Source organism: Lithobates pipiens, unplaced genomic scaffold, assembly GCF_037356315.1.
Source record: "Lithobates pipiens isolate NorthernLeopardFrog02 unplaced genomic scaffold, aLitPip1_a1.2 Scaffold_16, whole genome shotgun sequence".
NCBI lineage: Eukaryota > Metazoa > Chordata > Amphibia > Anura > Ranidae > Lithobates > Lithobates pipiens.
The window spans coordinates 646,146,762-646,168,875 of record NW_027507748.1 but is presented as its reverse complement, the minus strand read 5'-3'; the positions used below and the strand labels follow the sequence as shown (position 1 = coordinate 646,168,875).

Here is a 22,114-nt window from a genome sequence, read left to right as displayed (position 1 = left end):
AATGTTTGCAACTGTTTTCAACACTGCAGCCCCTGTTTTTTTTACTAAAAATATGTTTTTTCCTCAGCCATGATAGGTTTAAAAAAAAAAAAAAAGTTTAGTGACTTTAATCACATTCCCAGTGTGGGTCAAAATGCGACAGGTTCTTTTCCATTACCCAGGACCCTCAAACTGAGGAACTAGGGGCGGGAGAAGACGAATTCCTTCAGGGGACCATGGTGAGGCTGATGACTCCTCTTCTGAGGTGTCAAATGCAGGAAAATCAGCTGTTTCAATCTTAAGATTGATGGTGCAATTTCTTGCTGAATGATCTGCTCCACATTTATGTACCCTTAACTGAATGTTTTGGTTCACTAAAGCCTTCTCAAGCTGTGAATGCCTTTCCTGCCCATTAATTGTTGGAAAAACTTTGTATCTGAGAAGATTACTCAGATAAGCATTATTTTCCCTCCTAAAAAGTTTTCACACTTTATTCTATGGTGGAGGAAATTCACCAGCAATTAACGATACTATATCCTCTGTGAATAAGAGCTTGACTTGTCCGGCAGACAATGCTCAAATGCTTAGGGATCCAATGGATGAAAGTTGGAATTCCTATATAAAAAAAAAAAAAAAAAACACACTTTTTTCTCTGGCAGATTGAGTGTCTCAGCCTGCGCTGATGGTAATTACTTAATCGTTGAGGCACCAGTTAAAACAGGTGTTCAAGGTTATCCTCCTCAGAAGGCCCAGGATCTGTCAGCTTTATGTTTGCAATAGTTGTGAGGGATTCTATCCTTCAGGCCTTGCACCTTTTGCTAAGCACCATGCAGAAGCTCCTGGCTAGTCTTCCTTTTTGCGGTTAAACAGCTATTTAGGGATGTTTTGGATAATACAGCCAAAGAAATTCTAGTGGAAAAAGTGCCCCTTTTGCCATTTGCTAGTCTTCCTTTTTGCGGTAAAACAGCTATTTGGGGATGTTTTGGATAATACATCCAAAGAAATTCTAGTGGAAAAAGTACCCCTTTTGCCATTTAAGAACAGGAGTAAATGTATTTTCATTTTAAAGCTCCTTCTTCTGTGCCAGGGGTATCATCCTCCAGGCAGTCACAACGGCTTCCGCCGTCAGGTTCAGAAGAAAACAGGGACAAAAGAGGTTTTGGGGGAAGAAACCTACAAGATACTAAAGCCTCCTTATGAGGAGGCTCCCCCGCTCGCTCAATAGGGGGAATTTTTCTGCAGTTCTCAAGGATATGGCAGGAAGAGTGTCAAGACGAATGGGAGACTTCCTCAATAACTCCAAGATACAAACTGGAGTTCCAAGAGTTTCGGTCTCCTCATTTTCTCAGATCAAACGTTCCTAAAGATCCAGAGAAAAAGAAGTCTCTCTCTCAAGCACTGGACCATCTTTTGAGAAAAAGTGATCATGGTGGCCCCCATGTAAAAGCAGAGGTTGGGATTTGGTTAAATCCAAATGGACATTCTGGATCTCAAAAATTTTAATTCAATTCCTGAATATAACCACTCTTTTTTCACATGGAGTCAATCCAATCAGCTATCTCCATCCTACAAGGAGGAGAACTTCTGGCGTCAATCAATGTCAAAGATGTATACCTCCATATGCCTATTTCCTCGCTTAATAGTTCATATCTACTTTTCAAGGTGGAAAATCTTCATTTTCAGTGTGTAGCTCTGCTTTCCGGTCTAGATACAGCACTTTGAGCATTTACAAAGGTTCTGGTCCCTCTTCTAGCCAGATTAAGGGCCCAAGGTATAAAGATTATGGTTTACCTGGATGATCTGTTCTTGCGATTATGGTTTACCTGGACGATCTGTTCTTTGGTCTAAGCGGTAGCCTGCTTAGACCAAAGTATGGTCACCACATTCAACTACCTGGAATATCTAGGTTGGATTCTGAACCACCTAGGAGAAATCTTCTCTAAATCCATGAAAAAGGCTAAAACATTTGGGTCTGATCATAGGTGATCATAGATCACCTATGATCAAAACATTTTTTCTGGTAACCATATCTGCTGCAAGAAGGCTATCAGAATTGGCTGCTTTTTCTTGTAAAGAGCCATTCTATTATTGTTCACAAGGATAAGGTAGTATGGCATCCTCATCCTAATTTTTTTACCAAAGGTAGTATCAGGTTTTTATCTAAAGCAAGATATTGTTCTATCTTCATTTTTTCCAGAACCCTGTTCTATGGAAGAAAAATCACTACCTTCTCTTGATGTGGTTAGAGCAGCCTACTTAAAGACGACTGCTCAGATTCGGAAAATGGATGTTGTTTTATGATTGCCTGAAGGTCCTAAAAGAGGACAGGCAGCATGGAAATCTACTATTCTAAATGGACTCAACAAGTAATCGTTCTAGCTTATGATTTAAAGAGGTAGTTTCTACACTCTCAAATCAAAATCCACTCCTCTAGGGCTGTTAGTGCTTCGTGGGCAGTGCATCACCAAGCCTCCTTGGCTCAAATCTGCAAGGCCGCAACTTGGTCTTCAATCCATACATTTACCAGATTCTATCAGGTGGATGTAAAAAGACATGAGGATATCGCCTTTGGGCGCAGTGTGCTTCAGGCAGTATAGGTCCTCAAGTCTGGGGGTACCCTGCAGGTTGTGTCTCTTTCCCCTCAGTTGGCATTGCTCTGGCACATCCCACATAGTAATTATTATGGCTCTGTGCCCTGTGATGTACGATTCAAGAAAATAATAAACACGTTTCACATCATTTGATGCTTACTCACAGCTAATTTAGTTATGAGTAAGCATCAAATGACGTGAAACGCCATTTATCCCCGTTTTTGTCCACTTCTTATTTGACTGTCATGTTGGATTCTATACCATTTTTTTCAATAAAGATGCCTTTTTAATTGAGTGCAGCAATCCAGGATTTTTCTACTTCTGTAGACTTGTGCAGAGCCAGCACCTGAGAGTTCACAGTAGGGCGGGAGCAACAATTAGGGTCCGGAGGCTTGGTGAGCAGCATTTCTTTCTTATTGTACAGGACAGTCTGAAGCTTGCTAATGAGCATCTGAATGATTCAGAGGAGAACTGGGTGAAAGTGTTGTAGTCAGATCAGACTAAAATCAAGCTCTTTGGCACCAACCCAACTCGCCATGGAGGAATGCTGCCTATGACCCCAAGAACACCATCCCCACTGTCAAACATGGAGGTTGAAACATTATGCTTTCTGCAAAGGGGACAGGACAACTTCACTGCATTAAAGGGGTGGTGGAGGGGGCCATGTACTGGCAAATCTTGAGAACCTCCTTCCCTCAGCCAAGGCAATGAAAATGGGTCGTGGATGGGTATTCCTGCATGACAATGACCCAAAACACATGGCCAAGGCAACAAAGGAGTGGCTTGAGAATAAGCACATTAAAGTCCTGGAGTGGTCTCCAGACTTTAATCCCATAGAAAATATGTGGAGGGAGTTGAAGGTTCGAATTACCAAACGTCAGCCTCGAAACCTTAATGACTTGGAGAGGATCTGCAAAGAAAAGTGGGACAAAGTCCCTCCTGACATGTGTGCAAACCTGATGACCAATTACAAGAAACATCTGACCTCTGATGGCCAACAAAGGTTTTGCCACCAAGGACTGTCATGTTTTGCGAAGGGGTTAAATACTTATTTCACTCAATAAAATGGAAATCAATTTAAAACTAGGTGATGGGGGTCCAGATGTATAGACAGCCAGCATAGAACAAGGTTCAGTGGGAGTTTTGGGGGCATTAGTGGTAGGGAGACTAATATACCCAAACCCAAGGTAAATAACTTGACAAATTCAAATTGTAGCCACATAACCGACAAGGAGATAGGATGGGAGAACCAGCTAATGGAGCAGGGGAGGAGGTGGAGTCCTTATGGGTGAAGCTTCAAAGGGAAGAAAGGTCAGTTAGTTTCCGTATAAATCACAGCAATAGGAAGAACAAGGGTAATACAAAGACACTGAATTTGAAAACAGCCAACTTCCCTAAATGGCGCTCTATGCTAGATGATATTAAATGGGATAAAATCCTAAGAACAAAGAACTCGGAGGAAAAATGGGAGTGCTTTAAGAGCATACTAAATAAAAGGAATTGACCAGTGCATTCCAATGGGAAATACATTTAAAAGAGCTAATAAAAATCCTGTGTGGTTCAACTCCAACGTAAAAATGCATATAAAAGCAAAGGAAATAGACCTTCAAAAAATACAAAGCTGAAGGGTCATTATCAGCATTCCAACTTTACAAAGAATGCAATAGGAAATTTAAGGGTAAACTCCAGGCGGCTAAGATAGAACGCAAAAAGGCACATAGCTGAGGAGAGTAAAAAAAATCCAAAGAAATTCTTTAAGTATATAAATAGTAAGAAAGGGTGGCCCCATAAAAGATGATGATGGGAATTTGTTTACAAAAGATGGAGAGATTGCAAAGGTTTTGAATATATTCTTCTCCTCAGTCTTCACAAGGGAAATGAGGGGATACAGTAACCAAGACAGTAATGTTAATTTTTGGAGCATGTCGCAGGAAGCACCCCCATGGCTAACAGAGGATAGAATTAGAAATAGACTTAAAAAACTTAACATAAATAAGTCACCGGGACCAGATGGCTTGCACCGAGGGTCCTTAAGGAACTCAGTCAGGTGATAGCCAGACCATTGTTACTAATTTTTGTGGACAGTTTACTGACTGGAATGCTACCAGCTAATTGGAGAAAAGCCAACATGGCACCAATATTTAAAAAAGGGCCAAGATATATCCCGGGGAACTACAGACCAGTTAGCTGAGCATCAATAATCTGCAAAGTATTGGAGGGGATAAGGGACTAAATATGAGATTTTAGTAATGAAAAAGGTATAAGCAGTATACAGCATGGATTAATGAAGAATCGTTCTTGCCAGACCAATCTATTAACCTTCTATGAAGAATTGAGCTGCCATCTAGATAAAGGAGGGCCTGTGGGTGTGGTGTATCTGGGATTTAGCAAATGCATTTGATACAGTTCCCCACAAACGTTTACTGTACAAAGGTCTATCGACATCATGGACCTTAGGGAGAGTACCTGGATTGAAAACTGGCTACAGGGTCCAAAGGGTGGTGATAAATGAGGAGTACTTGGAATGGTCTGGTGTGGAAAGTGGGGTCCCCCAGGGTTCTGTCCTGGGACCAACCCCTTTTAATTTATTCATAAATGATCTGGAGGATGGGATAAACAGCTGAATCTCAGTATTTGCAGACAATACAAAGTGAAGCCAGGCAAGAACGTCTACACAGGATTTGGAAAGCTTACAAGAAGCCCTAAACAAACTAATGGGGTGGGCAACTACATGACAAATGAGGTCTAAAGTAGAAAAATGTAAAATAATACTTATGGGTGCCAAAAATGTGAATGCCATTTACTCGCTAGTGGGGGAGAACCTCTGGGGGAATCTAGGCTGGAAAATGACCTGGGGGTCCTAGTAGAGGACAGGCTCAGCAATGGCATGCAATGCCAAGCTGCTGCAAAAAAAGCCAACAAAATTGTTGGCATGCATTAAAAAGAGAATTCACTCCAGAGATAAAACAATAATGCTCCCACTCTACAAGACTCTGGTTCAGGCGCACTCGATGTATGCTGTCCAGTTCTGGGCACCAGTCCTCAGGAGGGATGTGCTGGAACTGGAGAGGGTTCAGAGAAGCGCAACAAAGCTAATTAGGGGCTGAAGGATTTCAGCTATGGGGAAAGACTACAAGCATTGAATCTATTCTCTCTGGAGATGAGACGCTTGAGAGGTGATATGATATCAATGTACAAATACCGCACTCATGACCCTAGCATAGGGAACAGACTTTTCAGTGAAAGGGAGTTTAAAAAGACACACGGCCATTCACTAAAATTATATAGAGGAGCGGTTTAACCTTAAACTGCATAGTAGGTTCTTTACTGTCAGAGCAGAAAGGATGTGGAATTCTCTTCCACAGGAAGTGGTATCAGCGGGGAGCATCGATAAGTTAAAACTACTAGATGGGTATCTTAACCACTTCCATACCAGGCCTATTCTGGCACTCCTCGCCTACATGTAAAAATCAATTTTTTTGCTAGAAAATTACTCAGAACCCCCAAACATTATTTATATATATATATATATATATATATATATATATATATATTTAGCAGACACCCTAGAGAATAAAAGAGAGGTCGTTGCAACTTTTTATCTCACACGGTGTCTACGCTAACAATTTTTCAAACGCATTTTTTTGGGGGGGAAAAAAAACCGTTTCACGATTTAAAAAATAACAAAACAGTAAAGTTAGCCCAATTTTTTTGAATAATGTGAAAGATGATGTTACGCTCGGTAAATAGACACCCAACATCACACTTTAAAATTGTGCACACTCATGGAATGAGGCCAAACTTTGTTACTTAAAAATCTCCATAGGCGACGCTTTAAATTTTTTTACAGGTTACAAGTTTAGAGTTACAGAGGAGGACAGGGGTATTTTAAATTATTTATTTTTTATTTTTACACTTTCGTTTTTTATTCCTATTACAAGGAATGTATACATCCCTTGTAATAGGAATTATTCGTGACAGGTCCTCTTTATGGAGAGATGCAGGGTCAATAAGACCCTACATCTCTCCTCCAGGCTGGAAAGCATGAGATCTGGGAAAAAAATCCACAATCTCAGCTTACACGGCTTTGTTTACAACCACGGCTTGGACGTGATGTCATAACATCACACACGGGCCTCCGATGGTCATAGAGATGACTGGTGACCATCTGGTCACAGGAAATCTCTATGGTCTTCATTCGGCAGCGACCAATGTGCTGGGTGCTCCATGGCAACGGAGAGCCCGGAGAAGTACCGGATGGCGGCGGGAGGGGGGGATGTCCACTCCCTTCACCTGTAAGAATGATCAAGCGGCGGAACTGCCGCTATGATCATTCTTATGGTGCACAGAATCTCTGGCTAAAAACAAAGATATCTGAATGATGCCTGTAGCTGCAGGCATCATTCATATACTCCCACTGACGTCATATGACATCTTTGGGCGGGAAGTGGTTAATGAACACAACATTCAGGGGTATAAAATGTGCAATTAAGATAAACGCACACACACAGGATGAACTGGATGGACTTTTTTTTTAAATGCATTTTTCTGGAATTTTCTCAGTGGATTTCTCACTGTTTAAATAAACCTGTTGACTGATTTTACTGTTGTGGGTTTAGTAACATTTTAATTTCATTTTCTGTGTCACTGCCAAAGAAAAAAAAAACTTTTAGTGGTTCTTGACTAATTAATCTAGATAAATAAATTTACATTAAAAATACAAGCAAGAGTATTTTGTTTAAAATGGTTTGTGTCCATGCAGGACAGAATTTAATATTGTTTGTTGATGTTTATATCCCCTTGTGCTAGGTTTACTAATCCCACAATGATTAAACCATATTTACCTGATGTCATGCAAACTTCCCAAGAGGAGAGTTAAACATTTGGATAAACCGTGACTCTATAGTGAGCTTACCATAGGATTTGTTCTCAATGCACGAGTCTGAGCAGTAACCCAATAACAGGATCACTACATAATTCTGTGTTCCTGCCAGTATTTACTACTGTGAGCACAACAGAAAATGATTAGCTTTGTGGAATTTGTATATAGGCCAAACTTGGAATATAGAAAACTGTGCAGCTAAGTCTAAATCATAGCGAGGCGCATGGAAGCATTATTTTTTTTAAATAAATATTCACATACCCCAATGCTCGCTCATCACACTTCTCCACTTATCTGCTGGTCCTCTCTCCCAATTTCTTGGCTTGGCAAGGTTAATATGGTGAAAATTACGTTGCTTTCGAAAACATATTTATTTTGGTTACTCCCCCATTCCTGTCCCAGCACACTTTGTTCGTATACTGCAGTGTCGAATATCGCATTTCATCTGGGGTAAAACATGACCCCGTCTCCCCAGTCGCAAGACCCATATCCCTAAACTTCAAGGAGGTCTAGGCCTCCCGCATGTAGAAAAATACTACCAAACGGCACAGCTCACAATCTTGCAAAAATATGCTGCTCATGAAACTTCTCTATGGAGCAGCCTTGAAGTAGAGGATTGTGATCCTCTGATCCTTATTGCTAATTACCTACTGCTCTCCATCACCTGTCTGAACATGCCTGAAAGAAAGACTCCCATGCCCCAGGCCTCATTTCACAACTCTATCGCCAATTGAATATGGCAGATTCCCCACCACTATTTTCATTATTTTACATTTTTCTACATTAAACCTCATTTGCCATGTAGTTGCCCACACCATTAATTTCAGATCATCTTGCAAGTTTTCCACGTCCTGCAGAGAAGTTATTGTCCTGTTTAGCTTAGTATCGTCTGCAAATACAGAGTTTGAACTGTTTACCCCATCCTCCAGGTCGTTTATGAACAAATTAAATATGATTGGTCCCAGCACAGAACCCTGTGGGACCCCACTACCCACCCCTGACCATTCCCCATTTCTCACCACCCTCTGAACTCGCCCCTGTAGCAAGTTTTCAATCCATGTACTCATCCTATGGTCCATGCCAGCGGACCTTACTTTGTACAGTAAACGTTTATGGGGAACTGTGTTAAGTGCTACTATAGACTACCATGGATTGAGCAGATGTTAGATCTCTTTACCACTAGGTACCCTACTAGCGTAAAACATACTTAACCCACGGGGAGAGCCTATAGCTACCTAAGTAATGAGATTCTCTGCCCCTGACAAGTAATGTCTTGTATTGCCTGCCACCCATAGTTCTGAATACCTTATCGTACCCCTAGTTCTAAATTGTTTACACTTTGTTGTGCATCTTCTCTTGCACAATTTGTTGTTGCTCTACCATCTGATATGTAGTGCAAGTGCCCATCTGATTTATTACAAATTGATTAGATTGTTCAGGTGGGTCATCCTATTCCATAGTTCTGGTAATGGTCATCTTCATACAAATACATAGGATGCAGTGGATGAAGACACTCAGATGTCAGACCCATTCACATCTCCACATAGTGGGAACTGACGTTTCGGCATGTGTTTTTTTTTTTTTTTTGCAGTTTCTGCTCATCTTGCATAGGGTAGCCCATTCACTTGCATATACTCCCCTATGCAGAAAAAATGCCCCAAAGAAGTTGAAGAGTTTTTATTTTTTAGAGCAGAGCGTGGCATGCTTTTTACAGTGTTTTCTGGTGTGCTTGCAGTGCATTTGTCACATGGAAAATGCATGCCTGCTACCCGTGCTTGGGGTATCATTAATATTTAATTGCCCGGCAAGTGTGATGCGCATTTGTTGCACTTTCGGAAATGCACAGATGTGAATGGAGCTTCATTGTTCTCGTGTAAACACACCAATTTCACTTTCAAGCCTCATTCACACCTAGCGTAGTGGGAGTGCATGCTTTTTGGCAATTTTTTTCTGCAACATGCATAGAACAGCCCATTGATTTCAATGGGCAGCTCTACACGTGGAAAAGTAGCTCATGGGACATTTGTTGCTTGTTTTTCACATGGCAAAATGTGTGTTTACTTCTGCATTTGGAGTTCCATTAACAATTAATTGCACTGAAAGCACAAATAAGTTTGTATTACGCGTATAATAGGCAGCCATGCGCTATAAAATATGATTGTACAATTTCTGTACAATCTCCTTTAGATATACCAAAACTATATTATATATATATGACATTTTGGCATTGCTATGGAAAATATGACTGATCATGCAAAAAAATAAAAAATGTATTTTATATAAGGATAGTGATCATATGAAGCCATTTTTTTGGACAATTCTTTGGCTCGTTTTTTAACCACTTGAGGACCGCCGTATTGCCATTGTACGTCAGCACAATGGCACAGGCAGGCATAATCACGTACATCTACGTGATTGCCTTCCAGCGGGTGGGGGTCCCATCGGACCCCCTCCCGCTGGTTACGGCGGTCCGATTCGGTCCAGGAGCGCTCCGTGATGAGGGGGTGGCCGTTCGTTTTCGGCCACCCCCTCTGGATCGCTCCTGGCCAATGAGAAGCTTCCTCCCCTGTGTATTGTTTACACAGGAAGGAGGAAGTGATGTCATTCTCCTCGGGGCGGTCTTTTTGACCGGACTACGAGGAGAAGAGTAAAAGTAAGTCTGCACGAACACTACACTGACATGTAGGTACACACAGGCACACAAACCCCCCCCGATCCCCCCCCCGATCCCCCCCCCGCCCCCCCTCCCCCCCCAGTCACAGTGTCACTGATTGCATTGATCATTTCTTTACTGATCAATGCATTCAGTGTCAGTTGTGACAGTAAAAACTGTCAGGACAGTTAGTGTTAGGTCCAGGGTAGCCCCCTATCACCCCCCAATAAAGATTTAACCCCCTGATTGCCCCTAGAGTTAACCCTTTCACCCCCTTTTGCCAGTGTCACTAAGCGATCATTTTTCTGATCGCTGCATGTGTCGCTAGTGTCGCTAGGTAGCTAGTTATTTTTTTAGGTTCACCGCCAGGTTTTTATATCGCTAGGTACCCCGATATACTACCCAATAATGTTTTTAACCCCCTGATTGCCGCTAGTTAACCCTTTCACCCCCTTTTGCCAGTGTCACTAAGCGATCGTTTTTCTGATCGCTGCATTAGTGTCGCTACAGTCGCTAGGTAGCTAGTTATTTTTTTAGGTTCACCGCCAGGTTTTTATAGCGCTAGGTACCCCGATATACTACCCAATAATGTTTTTAACCCCCTGATTGCCGCTAGTTAACCCTTTCACCCCCTTTTGCCAGTGTCACTAAGCGATCATTTTTCTGATCGCTGCATGTGTCGCTAGGTAGCTAGTTATTTTTTTAGGTTCACCGCCAGGTTTTTATATCGCTAGGTACCCCGATAGACTACCCAATAATGTTTTTAACCCCCTGATTGCCGCTAGTTAACCCTTTCACCCCCTTTTGCCAGTGTCACTAAGCGATCGTTTTTCTGATCGCTGCATTAGTGTCGCTACAGTCGCTAGGTAGCTAGTTATTTTTTTAGGTTCACCGCCAGGTTTTTATAGCGCTAGGTACCCCGATATACTACCCAATAATGGTTTTAACCCCCTGATTTCCGCTAGTTAACCCTTTCACCCCCTTTTGCCAGTGTCACTAAGCGATAATTTTTCTGAACGCTGCATCAGTGTCGCTAGTGTCGCTAGGTAGCTAGTTAACTAGGCTCCCAAAAAGTCCCCCACATGTGGTATCCCCGTACTCGGGAGAAGCAGCAGAATTTATTTTGGGGTGTAATTTGACTTCTGCCCATAGCATGTGTGAGCAATATATCATTTAGTGACAACTTTGTGCAAAAAAAAAAAAGTTTGTAATATTCCCGCAACTTTTGGCAAAATATAAAATATTCCATGGACTCAACATGCCTCTCAGTAAATAGCTTGGGGTGTCTACTTTCCAAAATGGGGTCATTTGGGGGGGTTTTGTGCTATTTTGGCATTTTATGGCCTTCGAAACTGTGATAGGTAGTGAGGAGTTAAATCAAAAATTTGCACCCTTAGAAATCCTGAAGGTGGTGATTGGTTTTCGGGGTGCCGTGCGCGACTAGACTCCCAAAAAGTCCCACACATGTGGTATCCCCGTACTCGGGAGAAGCAGCAGAATGTATTTTGGGGTGTCATTTCACATATAACCATGGCATGTGTGAGCAATATATCATTTAGTGACAACTTTTTGTAAAAAAAATTTTTTTTTTTTTTTTTTGTCATTATTCAATCCCTTAGGACAAAAAAAATAAATATTCAATGGGCTCAACATACCCATCAGCAATTTCCTTGGGGTGTCTACTTTCCAAAATGGGGTCATTTGGGGGGGATTTGTACTGCCCTGCCATTTTAGCACCTCAAGAAATGAGATCGGCAGTCATAAATTAAAAGCTGTGTAAATTCCAGAAAATGTACTCTAGTTTGTAGACGCTATAACTTTTGCGCAAACCAAAAAATATACGCTTATTGACATTTTTTTTACTAAAGACATGTGGCTGAATAAATTTTGCCCTCAATGTATGACTAAAATTTAGTTTATTCGATTTTTCTTATAACAAAAAGAAGAAAATATCTTTTTTTTTCAAAATTTTCGCTCTTTTTTCATTTATATCGCAAAAAAAAAAAATCGCAGAGGCAATCAAATACCATCAAAAGAAAGCTCTATTTGTGGGAAGAAAAGGACGCAAATTTCGTTTGGGTGCAATATTGCATGACCGCGCAATTACCAGTTAAAGCAGCGCAGTGCGAAATTGCAAAAAGACCTCTGGTCCTTAAGGTGTTTATTGGTCCGGAACTGAAGTGGTTAAATCATATTGATAACAGAAATCATCCAAATGGCCCTGATCAAAAGTTTCCATCCCCTGGAATGTTGGCCTTGGTACAGATGTGCAAGGTGACACACACAAGTTAAAATGGAAATTAAAGGTTTATTTCCACATCTGTTCTTCTTTAAATTGCAATTAGTGTGTGTATAAATAGTCAATGAGTGTGTTAGCTGGATACACTAAGCTGGATACACTAAGCTGGATACACTAAGCTGGATACACTAAGCTGGATACACTAAGCAGGCTAGATACTGAATAAATAATAGTGCAATGCTCAATGCTATGTGTATGTATGAAAAATGAAATACATAAAACAAATAGTGAAATGAACCAAAGTGGCAATTCAGCCAATAGTCTGATGCAATAATTGAAAATATCAAAACAAAGTCCATCAACAAAATAGTGAGAAAAAGAGTGGTAAAAACTGTGCTATAGTCAATAATATTCAAAAATGATGAAGGCATCATCATTCAATAAAATAGTCCACCATGGAAATGAAGTCCGTAAAATAGAAGAAAAAAGACCCATGTGAGGGCACAGTAGAATTGAAGCTTCCCCATGAGTTGTGCGGTCCACTACCTTATATTGAAAATGGCACGCTTACCATGTGGATGTGGACTCGCATACTGATAAGTATCGCATCAGACGAGCATTTGTGATATGTCACGCTTTAAAATTGCGCATACTCGTGGAATGGCGCCAAACTTCAGTGCTTAAAAATCTCCATAGACGACGCTTTAAAAAAATGTACAGGTTACCTGTTTAGTGGTAGAGAGGAGGTCTAGCGCTAGAATTATTGCTCTCGCTCTAACTTTCGCGGAGATACCTCACGTGTGGTTTGAACGTCATTTACAAAATAATATATAATTGTTTATTTTACTTTTTCTATTTTGACACTTTCTGATACATACTATTTCTATTACAAGGGATGGTTACATTCCTTATAATAGGAATAAAAGTTGACAGGTCTTCATTACAGCGAGATCTGGGGTAAATATGTCCCCAGATCTTGCCTCTAGGCTGGGAAGCCTGAAAAAAAAAACAATTCGGGCTTCACAGCCGAGGCAGCAGCAGTCTTTCAAATGCAGTATGATCACAGAGACACCGGGGGGGGGGGGGGGGGTGGCGCCATCTGGTCCGCCGGACTCTCCATGGCAAACTTTTGGCATGGACCGATTCCTTCTCCGACTTACCAATCGTACAGGTGAGCCGGGAGATGCACCGGAGGGGTCCCCTCCCGCTGCTTGTAAGAACGATCAAACAGCTTAACAGATTGTTTTTATGGTGCATGGAATCACCGGCTCTAAAAGAAGATATCTGAATGATGCCTGTAGCTGCAAGCCTTGTTCAGATATTCCTACTCAAAGTCGACAATTTTATATGACGTCATACAGGTGCCAAGCACATTAAAGCACCATCTAATGGACATAACAGGAATAAATCTTGAAATTAAATAACTAAAAGTAAATTGATTAAAATAAGAAACCTAATGGATAGAAGCTGAAATTCTAACTCAATAGTCTATGAAGTGAATGGAATAAGGGAAGGAACAAGAACATTTGTAAAGTTAAAGCGTTTGTTAACCCATATATAAAAAAAAAAACAGATCCAGTTCCTTTAAAGCATGTTATACATCACAGTGCTTGCGCTGTGTCATTTGGCCCCCTGTATACCCTAAAAAACTTGACTGATCCTGCCTGACTATACCCTCCCCTCTGCAAACTCACCACGATAATCATGGCTGCTGAGCCCTTACACCGTGGTCTGTTTGTGTGCCTCCGTCATCTGCAGCCTGCTATTATCTGCAGCTCTCCTGTGTCCTCCCCCCTCCTCATATCAGTGCCTGCCCCTCCGCTCCTGCTCCTCTTGTATCTGCTATTAAATTGTCTTATCCCCTCTATACCTTAATAACATGTCCCTGTGCCTGTAATGTAAAATATCCGTTAATCTGTACCTTGTATGAGCACAGCTCCCGCCGCTCAGCTGATTGTTGGCGCTCTCTCTCCCCCTCCTGACGTCAGCGAACTGCTGCTATGAGCCGGAGAGAGAAGCGAGGAGAGGAATCAGCTGTGCGTGAAGAGTAGAGCAGATCGGCAGATGTTTTTACAGAACACAATACAGATCTCTTGATAACAAGCCAAGGTCAGGTAGACCAAGAAAGTTTTCAGTCACAACTGCCAGAGGAATTGTTCAGGATACAAAGAAAAACTCACAGATAACCTTTAGGAGAAATACAGGCTGCTCTGGGAAAAAGACAGTGTAGTGTGGTTGTTTTTAAGGAACACAATACAACTATACTTGAACAAAAATAAGCTGCATGGTCAAGTTGCCAGAAAGTAGCCTTTACTGTGCCAATGCCACAAAAAAGCTTGGTTGCAACATGCCCAACAACACCTTGACACACCTCACTGGGCTTTTTTGAGATATATGGCAACTCAAACCATGCAGCTCATTTTTGTTCAAGTACTGTGATATTGTGCTCCTTAAAAAATGAATTTTATCTTTTGATCAGGGCCATTTGGGCGATTTTTGTTATGATTTAAAAAGGAGCCAAACAAATATGTGATAATAAATGGCTTCATATGATCACTATCCTTAAATAAAATACAGTTTTTTGGTATGATCCGTCATATTTTCAATATCAATGCCAAAATTTTTGCTAGGGTATGCAAACTTTTCAGCACAACTGTACAAAAAAAGGAAGAGTCTGTCTGTGTATTCAGTGCGAATGTTGTTTGTTGACACTGATTGTATGTCAGTACAGAGGTGGATGGGAGTGATCTGGAGGGAGAAGGAAGGTACATGGTGTGTGTTAATGAGTTCAGCTTTTATACAACAAGATGGATACTGAGGTAATCCTAGTCTACGACATATAGAAAGCTTTTTCTTTTCTGCACAATAATGGTACATAGATGGTATATTGGTACATAGGGAAGCTGGAATTTAGAAAAAAAAATGGTGAACTTAGTCTTTAACCAAAAGCATCAGGTGAGGCCTGAACATCCACCTGGTAAAACTTAGAGAATGTGTGAACAGAAGACCAGGTGACAGCCCTGCAAAATTTGGAAAAAGTTGCCTGATGCCATAAAGCCCCAGAAGCACTTATAGACCTAGCAGAGGAACAAAGGCACAATGTCCTGGTGGAGGTGGAAGGCTGAAATCACCTTAAAATGAGAGGAGGTTTTAGGCCTTAATGCCACCTTGTCCATGTATAAAACTAGAAAGGGTTCCTTACTGAAAAAAAAAAAAAAACAACCAGTCCATACCTTCCTTCTCACAGAGGTGATGGTGACAGGGAAGGCAATCTTGTGAGTAAAGCAAACCATAGGATTATACAATTTTCTATCCTTTCACCACCACCACAATAGCAGGGAACCAACTAGAGGATCCTACAATGGCTCTCCCTGGACTGTTGGGCTAAGAGTAGGTATTCTTTTTTTGCCTTTGAAGTGTACTTAATTCATGAAGAGTCACCCATGGATTCTACAATCACCACACATTAGCCAGTAAATACTTTAGGGAGGTTTTGACCAATAAAGCTGAACTCTGTTTTTGATCCTAATTGCACTGTTACATTGGTCCAGCTTGGACAAATGTTAGTGTGCATATTTCATACCTGATGGATCATTGTAGAAGTGGACAATCACTGCAGAAGTTGGCATTACTACAGTGATCGCACCCGTATCCTCCAGTTCCTGTACTAATCAGCTGTCTCAATGTGCACTGACCACAGGGAGTCATTTGCTCAGTATTTCTGTCATTCACCTTTTTTTTTTTTTATTAATACAAGGAGTTCTCTGATTGGACAAGGTGGAGATCACTATGTTACCACCCCACCTCTACACCTCCTCCAGATCAAAGAATGTGTTGCATTCATTAAAAAATACAAGATTTTATGTAAATTACAGTGCTACAGGGCCCAGAAAATGGTGGATATCACTGTAATAGTGCCAACTACTGCAGTGATTGTCAGCTTCACTATCAGCCCATCAGGTATAAGATATGTATAATTACAATGGTCCAAGCTGGTCCTTCATTTGGAGCTTTCTAGATCTAGGGAAAGCTGAGAGGCCATTTGAAAGCAGTAACAACTAATTTCTGGTGAGTATGTAATTGAGAAACAAGAAAGCTAGCCTCCAAAATGTTCCTTTAATTTATCAAGGTCTTTAGATAACATTCATGTTTCTTCCTCTGGAGATTACTATAAAAAAATAATCCTAGCTGTTTTTCTTTCTTGTATGCTATGAAAAAATTGGTGGAGAACACTGAAGACATTGAATTTATGGTACAGCAGCTGTTCTGCAAACCAGACACAATACATCTACCTTTATGTGTTGCTATTCTTTTCAATCGGTGTGTTTTATGTTGCAAATAACTGCATAGAAAGTAGACATAGCAAAGCAGTGGTGTGTATTGGCTCCTAAGAAACTGGATTTTCACCCGGAATTGCAATTTTTAGCAGTAAAACAAATGCATTTGACCATATTAGAGTGAACATGACCTTAAGGTACTTTAAAAGGTGGCATTAAAGCTGAGCTTCAGGAAAACAGCTAAATACAACAATAAAATACATGGACATTGTTTTACATGCCAAAGGATTAGTATTTCTGCCAATCCAGTCCTGAGATTTACATGGGTCTGCCACACAACCCAGCCCTGTCCAAAAGAGCAGGAGACCTGTATATGGACAGTAAGAAGAAACAACAAACATCTACTTGTTACTCTGCTCCATCATTCTTAGCATGTTTCTCGATAGCAGACAAGAAGGCACTTTTTACAACCAGAGGAAAAGAGATTTTAACCTCCACATATGGAAAGGCTTCTTCACAGTAAGAGCTGTGACTGCCTGACGAACTAGTTCTGGTTAGATCAGTAGATTGCTTTAAAAAGAGAACTGGATGCATTGCTAAATGCACAAAATATAACAGGATATTAACATTTATAGGTAATACCAGAGACTTTTGATTCAGGAAATATCTGATTGCATCCTGGGAGATTAGAAAGGATTTTTCCCCCCATTGGCCCCTGATGACGTCACCTACGAAACACATTTGGCGGAGCTAGGACATATACACATCATCACACACGCTGGATGGTTGTACGCCATCTTGGATATTTGTTATGTGTACAGCGCTGTGTATTGGTTGAGTTAGATGTGAGTGCAATACTTGATGATTTTACACTATTGGAAGCACTTCCCTTCTTTGCACTTTATGTCTTATACCGGGTTGGAAAGCCAGAGAGGTTATTGGAGGAGGATTTGTGTGATCGCCTTGGTGGTAGGGAGCTGGTCTCCTTTGAGAGTGTCTGATACCACCTACTTGGATTGCAGAAAGAAATCCTTATTGGACATCATTCATGTCTTTGGTGGAGCCTTATATATAACAGCCTATATGACCATTCTGTGTAGGGGTCGTATCCTCCGGTAAGCAGGTCTGTGTTCACTTGGGTGTGGAGTGCTGTCATTACACTTCTAGGATTGGATCTTATGACAAGTATACTTTTGGACTTTTTATGTTGTTTATTTGGATAAATTAGTTTCATGTTATTCTCGCTTTTTTTTTTTTTTTGCATTGAATATATGGAATTATACAAGCATGTTTTTATAGTTCAAAGGCAATCTTTAAACATAGTGCCACAGTTTTGAGTTTTGTATGAATTAGGCTTTAGGCTTTGTTCACATGTAAAATGGCGCTGTGTGCTGCGTTTACGCAGGCACAGCAGCCCATTCATTTGAATGCCTTGCTGTGCCTGTGTTTCCTGCAGGTAAAAGGTCCCTGCAACTCTTCTAAAATGTGTTTCCGAATGCAGAAAACCACACCACTAAAAGGTAATGACAACCCCAATTTTTTTCCTTAAAGCACAGCATTTTGTGTACGGCTGTAGGAACATGTGTGATTTACACCAATGGTCTATAAACTGCCCTTTGCTTGCTTTTATCCAGCCTTTGAGGAATTGTTACCACCACTGTCAGCAATAGTGGGGAATAATTCTGCCACTTACACTGACAATGGGGCACTATTTTCCTACTGATACCAATGCCGGTGCACTATTCCTCCCATTGACCCTAATGATGGTGCACTATTCCTCCCATTGACCCTAATGATGGTGTACTATTCCTCCCATTGACCCTAATGATGGTGTACTATTCCTCCCATTAACACCAATGATGGGGCACTATTCCTCCCGTTGATAACAATGATGGGCACTATTACTACCCCTAATACCAATCATGTAGCATTGTTCAATCCCACTGGCCACAGTGCGCACAACCCCCCCCCCCACCCCCCTAAAAAGTTTGAGGGACAGTAAACTGGCCCTTTGTTTAGAAAGGTTGGGAACCCTGATTTACACACATTCCCACAGACACACAGAAGTAAAGATGTGAATATAGCCTTGTTTGCTTTTTGCCCCCCCCCCCCCACCCCCAAAATCAATCGTGGGTCCAGAATAGTGTATTTGGGTGTTTTTTAATAATTTTTTCTGTTGGTTAAACTAGATGGACTTGTATCTTTTTTCAACCTATAGAACTGCGTAAGATGAAAATTAAAGCACAACTGAAAGGCTCCTTATGCCACTTCTTCCTTTCCCAGTCTGCATTCTGATGTAATGGGGATTAATACCAAGTCAAATTTGGGTATTTACACTGCTTGTATTAAAAAAATAAAAATAACAGTTGAAGAGCTGCAATAATTTGTGTATTTTATATCTGCCAGTAGTTCATCTTTAAACCCAACTTCCTGTGCTGTAGAAAGTAAAAAAAAATAAAGAAATGACTGACCTGGATTTCATTCCAAATATCTTCATCCACTAATGTGGCAGCAATGCAGTGCTGTAGAGGTACAATCAAACAATGTCCCTCTGTGAGAGAGAGGTGGTTGGGGAGACAAATATAAACCTAGAAAAACAAAAAATAAAAATTCAAGCCAACTTAAAAACCTTTGGACCTCTGAGCTATCTAGCTGTAATAAGATAGGTAGGTCCAAAACAAATCCATATAATAAAAAAATCGAAAAATATATTTCTCTTTCACTAAAGTCACAATACACATCAACATTGTTATATTATGACTAGCAAGTAACCAGTGATCACGTTATTTTGAATGGCCCATGCACTATTCTCATGAAAATTGAAGGCCAGTGTCCTTTGTGGTGTTAGTGAAACAGTTGAAGCCCAATTCTATACATTTTATCTGTACTACATTTCTTCAGCAATTGCAGTAACAGGTCAACAGGATTTTGCCCAATTACTGCAACTCCTCCCCTCTGTGGAGCACTTCAACAATGGCCCAGACATCACATCATTACCAACACCATCCAAACACTTCCCCTCCAGGGATGGCAGTCATGGCCATGCCTATGCCTCCTGTAGTGAAGACATTTCAGGAGATGGAGACATGGCATATTGCAGTCTAGTAGTGGAGCACACGTCAAACAGCTGCGATGTGAATGTGCCCAGTTTGCCCTCTCACATGCTGCCAATGAAATCAGAATGAAAAAGACATTTCAACTCTTTTCAAGGTGTGCGCAAAAAAAAATGAAAGTGTAGAATATAGGAGGCAAATGGAGCAGGCAGACTTTTTTCAGACCACGGAGTTGGGCTTTAAAGCAGAACTACACTGAATCTGAGCAACAGAAACCAAAGTTTCTGGAAGTTCATACATGAACAGCATTATGCAATTTTTATACACACTGCACCCAAAAAATAAAAGCAGGGGTAAAGAGTTTTCCCTCTTATAGCTACTGCATAACTACATATTTGATGTGCTAGGAGTTGCTTTTTAAGCCCTTCTTCATAAAATATTTTTTTTAGTCTACAACTTGTGGTTTTATGGAGTATGGCCCCTCCCTAAAAAAAAACTGGTACACGCAAATAAGGATCTGTGAAAATTCCTTTCAGCAAAGGTTGTATGTGACAAATAAGCAAATAAACTAGACAGGCCTGACATAAATTGTTATCTTTATTTTAAAAAATTGGGAATTATTTTCTGAGGTATGATTCCATCTATCACGCTGCAGCGGCAAACAACCATTAACGTGTACGGCCTTTCTTCAAGAACAAGGTGTCAGTTTTCATCTTCCAGATGCAGGCCAGTACCCATTGCCACATACTGGTAATGCTACAAGTGCTGAATTTCATCTGTGCAGCAATTTCATGCTAACCTGATTCGGTCTATAGCTTCAAGCTACAAACTAATCTCACTGTAATCTGAGTAAAAAAATAAAAAATTGTGTCGTTGTTCGATTCTGCTGGCCAGAATCGTTTTATTTCATTGGCAAAAGCCTGTAAAACAAAATGATTCCTTTACTAACCTACTCAGCAGCAATGACAGATTATATGCTGAAGGTTATTAGGGACAGCTACCGTTGGATTTTTACAGTAGATTTAAACCCTATTTGAATGAGTATAAATGTGCTACTGGGTATCAAATAAATGAGGGAAGGAAAGCTAATAGAAAAGAGAGTCCGCAAGGGCAACAACACACAGATTAGCTCCATGTGGCATCAGGGAAAATCTCGACCCACAGCCTATTCCCCCGTCATTGTGCTAAACATACAGGTGCATCTCAAAAAATGTAATCATCATCAGAAAGTTAATATTCTTCAGTAATTTAATTCAAAAAGTGAAACTCCTATATTATATAGATTTACACCACACATAGCGATATATTTCAAGCATTTCTTTCTTTTAATTTTGATGATTATGGCTTACAGCTTGTAAAAACCCAAAATTCTGTATCTCAGAAAATTAGAATATTGTGAAAAAGTTCAATATTGTAGACTTATGGTGTCACACTCCAATCAGCTAATTAACTCAAAACACCTCAAAAAAGGTTTCCCCGAGACTGTAAATGGTCTCTCTGTCTGGTTCAGTAGGTTACACAATCAAGGGGAAGACTGCTGACTTGACAGTTGTCCAGAAGACGGTCATCAACACCCTCCACAAAGGGGGTAAGTCACAAAAAGTCATTGCTAAATAAGCTGCTCACAGAGTGCTGTATCCAAGCATATTAATGGAGAGTTGAGTGGAAGAAAAAAGTGTGGTAGAAAAAGGTCAACAAGCAACAGGGATAACCGCAGCCTTGAGAGGATTGTGAAGCAAAGGCCATTCAAGAATATGAGGAGGAGGGAATAGGCCTTATGCGACGACCTACGCTGGGAACCCCCCCGGCCCTCTAGGGAGTCCGCAGTTGACCCCCTCTACACAAAATTTGGTCTTGCATCCTGGTCAGCCTGGTCCAGAGGTGGAGTTTTCCCCCCGCCCCTCCCCCTGCCGGTCGCCTGGCTGTGGGGTTGAGACTAGCCCCCGCGGGTATGTTTCTGGTCAGTAGTTCCCTCCCGTGTATCATCCTCCCACGCCCACGGGCTAAGAACGAACATGCCTTACTGAGACACAGATAGGGGATCCAACCGATATCTATCCTGTGAGATGGGTTGCTGTAGCTGTATACCACTTTTTATGTACTAAGTATCTATCATTGTGTTCATGTTAGTACCTACTTGTACTTGGATCTTCTGTAAAATGAATACTATGCTTATACTGTCTTAATTTGTTGTCACAATGGAAAAATAATAAAAACCTTTTTGTAAAAAAAAAAAAAAAAAAAAGAATATGGGGGAGAAGGAGCGGACTATGGCTGGTGTCAGTGCTTCAAGAGCCACCACACACATTCCTTGTGTCAAGCCACTCCTGAAGATAGCGGCAGAAGTGTCTTAACCGGGCTACCTTCTTCAGCCGCTAGCAGGGGTTAAAATCACCCTGCTAGCGGCCAAAAGGCACCCCTAAAACTAGCAACGCTTTAC

General features: G+C 40.9%; 1 protein-coding gene across 1 annotated transcript in view; it reads right to left on the bottom strand.

The window, feature by feature from the left end:
• The window catches only part of CWF19L2 (CWF19 like cell cycle control factor 2), a 339,825-nt gene that overhangs the window by 33,778 nt on the left and 283,933 nt on the right, over nt 1–22,114 (bottom strand). The window contains exon 14 of the mRNA XM_077484334.1: nt 19,093–19,209. Coding sequence (XP_077340460.1) covers nt 19,093–19,209 — 117 coding nt within the window. The remainder of the gene's footprint in view (nt 1–19,092; nt 19,210–22,114) is intronic.